The sequence below is a fragment of the Cupressus sempervirens genome, chromosome 2 (assembly GCF_028749045.1).
Source record: "Cupressus sempervirens isolate cs-2001-9-10 chromosome 2, ASM2874904v1, whole genome shotgun sequence".
NCBI lineage: Eukaryota > Viridiplantae > Streptophyta > Pinopsida > Cupressales > Cupressaceae > Cupressus > Cupressus sempervirens.
The window spans coordinates 150,950,411-150,960,018 of NC_143119.1; the positions used below are offsets into that span (position 1 = coordinate 150,950,411).

General features: G+C 34.7%; 1 protein-coding gene across 1 annotated transcript; it reads left to right on the top strand.

Annotated features, from left to right (window-relative positions):
* Positions 1-1,344: 1,344 nt before the first annotated feature.
* Positions 1,345-8,758, top strand: LOC149571494 (ATP synthase subunit beta, mitochondrial-like). The gene is made up of 10 exons (XM_089813009.1): positions 1,345-1,720; positions 2,188-2,391; positions 6,170-6,245; positions 6,349-6,437; positions 6,845-6,962; positions 7,081-7,184; positions 7,269-7,427; positions 7,561-7,785; positions 7,884-8,195; positions 8,297-8,758. The coding sequence occupies exons 1-10, from the start codon at positions 1,418-1,420 to the stop codon at positions 8,411-8,413; spliced, it is 1,707 nt and encodes a 568-aa protein (XP_089669135.1). The 5' UTR covers positions 1,345-1,417; the 3' UTR covers positions 8,414-8,758.
* The last annotated feature ends 850 nt before the right edge of the window (positions 8,759-9,608 follow it).

Below are 9,608 nucleotides of genomic sequence, written 5' to 3' on the forward strand. Positions count from 1 at the left end.
TGACAAACTTATGTTAGACATTCAACAATGTAGTCCATCGCATTATTAGAAATGAAGAATTCTAAGATTTTACTTATATCTTTGTCATTTTATTCCTCCATTTGTCATGACTCCTTTTCTTTGATTCTTTTAATTTAGATTTAACACAATCTTTACAACTAAAAATCTTCATTTTTGTTGTTTTTAGCCACACATATTCCTAGTCCATTAGTAAAAAACTTGATTACAACTTTCTTCCTTAAAACAACCTTTATCTTTTACATTCTCTCTCACATTGTCTCTCAACCTTATAGCCTCCATTTCTAATGGAAATAACCATTGCCCATTTTTCACTCACTTTATATTATAATATACAAACGATTTTGGTTCTCTTTGCAACAACTTGGATTCATCTTGTTCTTATAATTTGACTACTCTATGCTTAACTTGACAATTTCTTATGTCAGGTCTATACGAAAATTTGAATCCATTCAACTACATTTACTATAATTTTAATAACGAAACCATTTCCTAAACTTATACTCTATTTATTAGTACTTGCTGAATTTTCAGATTTTATGGTTTAACTAGTGATTAAATTTCTACCACTTAAAATTAATTGATTAATTAATTTTTATCTAGCTAATATATGTTGCATAGAATAGATGCAAGATTGTTAACTTTACAATTTTACAAAATTATTTTTCTAACATTTGATTGGGCAAATTCATTTACCTCTTACATTAGTAGGTGAATATGATTCATTAATGTTTAATTATTTTTAATGTAAATGGGTTGATTTTTTTTTAATATATTTTACTATTATATTTTTTATAATATCATATTTGTCATTCAATTAAAAATACTAAAAATCTATTTCTCGTATATTATAAAATAGTTTAAGAAATAATATTATATATTAATATTATAAAAATATTACCATTTTCATATTATAATTTATTTATAATATAATAGTATCTAATGACATATATGCAATAGAACATATATATTAATAATTATATTTATAAATAAAATTTAAATTTAAATTTAAATTAATATTTTTAATTATAATTATCTAATATTTTTATTAATTAAAATATTTAATTTATAAAATCAAACCTATGTGTAAATACCAAGTCATTATGTGGTACTTGTTCTTACATAGAGAGCAAAGTAGAATTAAAAGGTTTATCGTTCTGTTCTTACATGCAAAGGGGAACTAAAAGGTTTACCCTAATCAGCTCAATTAACGAGCAAACCGGTCGGTCCCATAGCAGTCAAAACTAATTGAAGGGCGTCTCAAAAATCCGCTGAGCCAAGCTCGCTGGCCTTTTATCAACTATTCCGGGCATATACTTCGTCTTTATTCCTTTCAACCAAGGAAAAGCAAATCATATCACCCCTTGGAGGGTTTCGTCTTTGAGCGTTGCTATTCGCCATGGCCTCAAGGAAGGCTTTAACGTCTCTGCTACGCGCCGGTGCCCGCCGAGTTGCTCACCAATCGAGTCCCCGCAACTGCATTTTCTCTGAGAGGACTGCGATCGGGCACAATGCCCGCTTGAACAGGCCCTTTTCGCTTGCCAGGGCTGTCAACTACAGCAGTGCCCCCGCGGCGGCGGCACCAAAAGCGGCACCACCGGCGGGGCCTCCCCCAGGTGGCAAGGTCACAAAGAGCCCACTCCCCGATGGAAAGATTACCGATGAGTTTACAGGCAAGGGAGCAATCGGCAATGTCTGCCAGGTAAGGGAACTCAATTTCTGATTTGGGTTCTTAATCGCTTACGAGATCGAAAGCAAATGCATTTCGATCTCATTGGGTATTCGAAATGCATTTTGTGGGATCGGAAAAATGCACAAATGTTTCCGTTTGTTAGTTCCAGGAAGCGAGATTTTGTGTTTTAACTTGAGATTGATTATAAATGCGATTCATTTTCGTAAGTTATTTGAACCGAGGTATTATAAGATGGTAACTAGGTATTTTCGTTTCCCCGAGATTCAAGAAACAAAATCCAACAAATTGAAACGTTCTGGTATCAGAAAATTTGAAACCAATGCTAGTTGTTCTTGTCAGGTTTTGGAAATATGAGTTATTGGAGGATTTTGTAGTGTAGTCAATGTAATTTTTAATCTGATCCTTGCAATTTGTTGTGTACTGAGGCTTTTGAATGTCTTTTTTGAATAAACTTTTCTTTCGTTTGTTTCCGTTAGGTTATTGGTGCCGTTGTGGACGTCCGATTTGAGCAGGGCATGCCCCCTATTTTGACTGCCCTTGAGGTGCTAAATCACAACATACGACTGGTTCTGGAGGTATCTCAGCATCTGGGAGAGAGTATGGTGCGTACGATTGCTATGGATGAGACTGAAGGGCTTGTGCGCGGTCAACCAGTTTTGAACACTGGATCGCCCATCACGGTAAGGGTTTTAGGGCATTGCTTTAAAAGAAAAGTAAATTTAAAATCGGTTAAAGCATAAATATTTTGGTTACATAACCTGGAAACACGTATATTATACCAGCATTTTGTATTTAATATGTTTTTTATGTCCAACCAATCCGTTCTGTTAGGTTCTATAGGATTACTTCTTTTGACTTCAAAATATGACAGATAAGCGTTTAGGGAATAGTTCATTGGAATGGATTCCAACTGGTCTGGGTGATGTCGTGAATGTTTGGGGCCTTGAAGGGAATGCCCTTTCTCTGCACCATCTCTCTTTTTAGAAATTTTGGGGCAACCTCTTAAAATAATTATGGTCAACCATTCTTTTATGTTGACAGGTCCTTGGGCCTGTTTGACATCCTGGGCACGGATTCCTTTTTTGAAAGTTGGGCGTCCCTATTTTCAGCAAGTCCTATTCTTGGTACCTTCTGGCACCCCCTGATTATGGTTGTGCCTTTGATGTCCCAACATTTTCTTGCTCTCCAAAGAACTTCAAAGTTTGCACCACATCAGAAAAAACAATCTAATAATTGGAGAAAAATACATTTTAACCATGGTTACAGGGAGACCAGTCTTCCCCCTAAAAGTTGTGTCTCGGAGACCAAGACGCATCTCGGAGATTTTTCGCATCTCTGGAGACCTTAAAAAAGGTTGAAGACTTAATGACGAAGTCTCCCAGTCTCCTAATCCAAAAAGTGAAGTCTCACTGAAGTTTCCTGATAAAATATAAATGTAAAATATAATATTAAATAATTTTATATATTTTAGCCCTCATTTTAATGTTTTTAATGCAAAAATAAAGACCAATGAGATACAATATTGTGATTATGTGAGTTTTGAAATATTTGACTCTATATTATGGGACATTACTATTATTATTTACTTTAGTCTTTTAGTTTTACAGTATTACTATTTTCAAAATTTGTATTCAGTATTAGCCTCTTTAGTCTTTATACTATAAAAAAATTGCTGTCTCCAAGTAACCCCCATCTCCTATTTTTGAAAAATTGCTGTACCAGTACCAGTACGGGAGACTTCCAAGTCTCCGTCTCCTGGTGACCTTGATTTTAACATTTGTAAAAGCCCCAAGAGAGAGGCTCAGCAAGGCATTCAATTTAAAAATACTTCTAAAGTCCATACTAATACAATGGAAGGGGAACAGGTTTTAAGATATCAATTGGATGATCGGTTCAATTTCTAAGCTTGATGCCCAATGTACTGAAGTATTGCTGCAACGTAAGATTCTCAATATAAATGATCTGTCATATTATGCCTGTGATTATTGGTTGATCAGATTGATAATGAAATTCATGAATCGGTAGTTCATTCACTCTTTAGAATTTCAGCTTCTTATGGCTTGTTTACATTATTTTTTTGCATTTTTGATTCATTTTAAATTTTAATATAAATATAAGTCTTATATTTTATTTTAATAGCCATCTTTGTGCTCTTTCTGAATCCTGGCATCTTTATAGGCCTCACTTGGTTCATTCTGGCATTCCCTTCTTGTGGGTGTACCTTTGATGTCCCAACGTTCCCTTGCTGTCCTAAGGACTTTGAGGTTTCCAATTTAAAAAACACCTAAAAAATCCAGTTATAAAATGGAAAAGGAACGGTTTCCCAGATATCAATTGGACGATGAGTTCAATTTGTAAGCTTGTTGCTGAACGTACTGAAGTATTATAATATGCATGATACTCTTAATATGAATCCTTTAGCATTATGTCTATCATATTTGGGTCAATTAAATTGATGGTAGAATATATGAGGTTGGTAGTGCATTCTATAGAATTTCAGCATCTTTTGGCTTGTTCATACTATTTTTGGTATTTTTGATTCATTTAATATGAATATACAAATACAGATCTCATATGTAATTTTAACAGCCATCTTTACCTCTGCCTAAAATCTGGAACTCTTTTTCATTCTTGAAACCTGTCTCTTTATCATTGCGAACATCCATTTTTGCCACCAGAAACCCTAATGTTATCAGGGAGAGTTAGGAGAATTAAAAAAGCTTTAGTTACTCTTTGGTAAGATTTAATTTTTTGATGGCTGGATATGTGTCTCCCAACTTGGACAAACAGTTGTTTCAGTTTCATTTTCCTGTGGTTGTGTCGTTGTGATTTGAAAGGACCAACTTCAGTCACTTGCTGCAATTTAGGTGAACATAATGTCACAGATATATGTTTTGTTTTAGGCTCTTGTGAACTGTTCTGCATGATTAATGGATTTATTTTTCAAATTAAAGGATACTTTATATGTCATATGATATGTAATCCAAATCTCTCTTTAATATTTCTTACAAGTTACAGGCAATACTCATGGGTTTTGTTTCGAAATTCTAAAAAGTGAAAACGTTGTGAATTATTGAAAGTGGAAGTATATTAGAAATGGAATCAAGTTTCCCTCTGCTATGGTATTTTCTTAGCAGCAAAAAATCATGTTTTTTGAGAAGAATTTGCTTAATGAAGACATGTCCTCTGAATGCCCTTAATTCGTTTAAATTAAGATTTTCTGATCTGTATTTTTGGATGGCTTTACCATTGCGACCCTTCTGCATCATTCCTATCAACTATGGTCACAACATACTTCTTTTTACATAATGAGACTTTGTTAATCGTTAACTTTTTCAAGGATGTTGTGCTTTTTGGTGTACTTTTATCGAAGTCTTATCCTAAATTTCCAAAAAGTGACCTTAATGATTTAAGTGGGGCATCTAGTCTTCTAGAGAAGTAAAATTCTGTTGCTGTTTGCAGTGGCCATATTAAAAATGAATTTGACATTTGAACATGATATTACGAGAATATGCCTAGTCTGGTTGTTGTTCTATATTTCCGTTTTGTAAGACTCATAAAATTTGTATGCCATCCTTAGGCCCAAATGAACACGAACACATTTTTGTATTTCATTCTGTTAGTGACAATGACAGTATTATTACATTTTTTTAGCTCTCAGTTTGTCATCTCGCTTTTATCACCCTTTATTTTTTAATGGAAAACTTGTCCTCTGTATGCCCTTAATCTGTTTATCTGGTATGTATTTTTGGATGGCCCTACCATTGCGACCCTTCTGCTTCATTCCTATTGACTATGGTCACAACATACTTTTTTCACATAATTAGACTTTCTTAATCTTAACTTTTTCAAGGGCGTTGTGCTTTTTGTTGTACTGTTCTGATCAAAGTCCTTTCCCAAATTTCCAAAAAGTGACGTCAATATTTTGAGTTGAGCATCTAGTCTTCTAGAGAAGTAAAATTCTGTTGCTGTTTGCAGTGGCCATATCAAAAATGAATTTTACATTTGAACATGATATTATGAGAATATGCCAAGTCGGGTTGTTGTTCTATATTCCTGTGTTGTAAGACTCATAAAATTTGTATGCCATCCTTAGGCCCAAACGAATGCAGGAACACATTTTTGTATTTCATTCTGTTAATGACAATGACAGTATTATTGCATTTTTTTTCACTCCCAGTTTGTCATTTCGCTTTATCACCCTTTATTTCTTAGTTGAAAGATGTTCATGATTTCAGTGAATTTGTGATGGTGTTTATCATGTTTAAGTGTGCAGTTTGAATTTAAGTCTATATCTGTTATTTTCTGAATCAGTACACATAATGTGAAATTTTATCATATCAATGGCTTTGAAAGTAAGGATGCCACAATTAAATAATTTAAATTTCAAGCATAGTTTTTTAAAAAGAAAAATGGTGTTCTGTCTACACTCTTACCTTTTTGTGTTTACTATTTCAGATTCCTGTGGGTAGATGCACCCTTGGTCGTATAATGAATGTGATTGGTGAACCTATTGATGAGAAGGGCGAATTAAGTAAGGCTCTTTAATGCATAGCTTATATTTGTAATCTACTTAAGTGATGGTAGAAAGCAACAGATTCTTTATTTTAATTTGCTTACTTTTGTTGTGGCAACAGACACTGAACACTTTCTGCCAATCCATCGTGAGGCTCCTTCCTTTGTTGAGCAGTCAACAGAGCAAGAAATTCTTGTGACTGGAATTAAGGTTAGTAATGTGTTAGTGACTGGGAACTAGTTAATTTAGAAAATTGATGTTATCTTATTGCACCCCTATTGGCATTGGGTTCTTATGAAAATTTTGATGTAAATTTGGTTTTGCATCCAAGGGGGCATTTGATTTCGTTATGTAAAATTTATTGTCAAAAATTGTTTGCACTCTTCTGGGCATTGTAATCCTTTTGTGGCTGTTTAGCACCCTTGTGGGCATTTGAATACTTGCAAAGTATGAATTGTAACTTTTGGAGACACTTATTTGTTTGAACTATGACTTCTAATGACTTGTTCTTTAATTTGATTATTTGGGATTATGTTTTCAGTTTTATCCTCTGGAATATTTAAATTTTTTTTTAGAACTTTATTATGGAGCCTTGACGAGACACACCTTTGTTATAGGTTGTTGACCTTCTTGCACCATATCAACGTGGAGGTAAAATTGGGCTCTTTGGTGGAGCTGGTGTTGGGAAAACTGTGCTTATTATGGAACTCATCAACAATGTTGCTAAGGCTCATGGTGTGCTATTTTACTGGATTTCTTTGATTATGAACTAAAAGATTGGATTCATGCTATTGATCCATTTGGCTTTCATTTCTATGCTGTATATTAATCTAAATAGTAATGTCATGAATAGGTGGGTTTTCTGTCTTTGCTGGTGTTGGAGAGCGTACACGAGAAGGCAATGATTTATACAGGGAAATGATTGAAAGTGGTGTTATCAAGCTTGGTGATAAGCAGGTTTGATGTTCATACTGTATGCAATTGTTTCTGTTGTCTATATGTATATATAGTTTAACCTACTTAAATGTTATGACCTTTCAGTCTGAAAGCAAGTGTGCTCTTGTATATGGGCAAATGAATGAGCCACCTGGTGCCCGAGCACGTGTTGGACTGACTGGATTGACCGTTGCCGAGCATTTTAGAGATGCTGAGGGTCAAGATGTGCTGCTTTTTATAGACAACATCTTCCGTTTCACACAAGTAACATTTTATCTTGATAATTTTTCTTTCATTAATTTCTCTCTGATGCACGGTGGTAAACATTTTTAAATATTTGTTGACCTTAACTGGCTCCTTTCACATGGAATAATTTGTTTGTAATGCTTGTATGCAGGCAAACTCTGAAGTGTCCGCCTTGCTGGGTCGTATCCCTTCAGCTGTCGGATACCAACCGACTTTGGCAACTGATCTTGGAGGTTTGCAAGAGCGTATCACTACAACCAAGAGGGGATCCATTACATCTGTGCAAGCAATCTATGTGCCAGCTGATGATTTAACAGATCCAGCTCCGGCAACCACATTTGCCCATCTTGATGCAACCACTGTGTTGTCTAGGCAGGTGTGTTTTGGTGAATGCTAAGCTGCTTAACTTATTTGTTGCATTCATTTACAGGCTTTGGAACGACAATTTGTAACTTAAGCTATCTTTATGTTCAGATATCAGAGCTGGGTATTTACCCTGCAGTGGATCCACTTGATTCTACATCTCGTATGCTTTCTCCCCTAATTCTAGGAGAAGACCACTATAACACTGCTCGAGGTGTGCAGAAGGTCCTTCAGAACTACAAGAACCTTCAGGATATTATTGCTATCTTAGGTATGGATGAACTAAGTGAAGATGACAAACTGACTGTAGCTAGAGCTCGAAAGATTCAGCGTTTCCTTAGTCAGCCTTTCCATGTTGCCGAGGTGTTCACTGGTGCTCCAGGGAAATATGTTGACTTGAAAGAGAACGTTGCAAGTTTCCAGGTGTGTTAAGGATTTAAAGTGGAATGTTGTACCACACATATTTTATGCATGTCTTAACAGGTTTTTTGAGCATTGTTAAATTAATTGCCATTTTGATGCAGGGTGTCTTGGATGGCAAATATGATGATCTTCCTGAACAATCATTTTACATGGTTGGAGGTATTGAGGAGGTGATTGCAAAGGCAGAGAAGATCACCAAGGAGTCGGCTACATCTTAAATTAGTGTAGAATTTCGGCACCTTCGGGAAACATTTTCTTGTTTCACATTGGAATTTCTTATGAGAGCTTTTCAATATCATTTCTGCCTTGAGGATCTCGTTCACCTGCCTATTTAATCGCAACTGTTTTCGATTTTGTACTGTGTACTGTCCTCTAAAGAGATCATAGTGCATTTATCAGCTCTCTTAAAGGGCACTTTTTCATATTTTTCCAAATAAGAATGCATTTTTTGCAATAATATTTGGTTTGTTTGTTAATCGAGGAAATTAATTGGTTTATATTTTTAAACATTACTGTGAGGAGGCAGTTTTGGTATAATAAAATGGAAGCTGCTCAAGGAAAAAGTGTTGTTGGTCTTTGTTAAGTTGACTAAGTGAATCTGGTTGTTGTTAGTAAATACTAGAGCAGTAAATTTATTGGTATGGCTGTGAAGTTTTGAAATTCCTGTCAGTTTCCTAGCCAAATATTTCTGGTTTTTAATCTCTTAAGAAGCCTCAGTTTGCTCAGGTATTGTCTGTATGTTTGATACAAAGTAGTACTTGTTGGCAAGCAATAAAAAACAAAAACCTGCACATAAAATTTACCCTTTTTTGGGTACCTTTCTCCTGCCTCCTTTATTTTCTCTTGTAGTTTATAGTTTTGTTGGTTAATGTAAATTACTAATACATATCAGGTCTCAAGTTGACTTTTTCAATGTAGTGAGAGTTTTTAGGAATATCTATTCTTACCAGGTTGAGTGCAAAATCCTTACCTTCTTGGAATTTTTCTCTTGGTTTCCAATTTCAATTGTATTTCAGTGTCAATACGTTTGTCCAAACATGCTTGAAAATCTTTGGGGACTATTTATTTGAAGAGGACGGTACACACTCATTTGTATAGTTTCCTTGAGTCTATATTGGAACTTTCTTTGAATACAGTTTATTCTTTCTACTTGTTTTATACAATCCACTGAATTTTATAACGGTTAATAGTATGGTGGTGTATATATAGGACTATCTATGGTGGTATATATATGAATAATTGTTATCTCATGTCTGCTCTTCATTTTGAGACCTGCTTGATATATAATACATAACTAATCAGACAGGGTACAGCCTGGATCAAGAAATTGGTAGCTTTTCTGCTCGGTTTTTCTTCACCTCAACCAATTGTTGGAGAGATACTTAGTCTCAAGCATCTATGACTTTCATATTT

Excerpts from the sequence above, each read along its gene's own strand:
- LOC149571494 (XM_089813009.1), top strand. The coding sequence starts at position 1,418 with ATGGCCTCAAGGAAGGCTTTAACGTCTCTGCTACGCGCCGGTGCCCGC. Across the intron at positions 6,963-7,080 it reads CAATGTTGCTAAGGCTCATG|GTGGGTTTTCTGTCTTTGCT; the intron begins GTGTGCTATTTT and ends TGTCATGAATAG. Across the intron at positions 7,428-7,560 it reads ACATCTTCCGTTTCACACAA|GCAAACTCTGAAGTGTCCGC; the intron begins GTAACATTTTAT and ends GCTTGTATGCAG.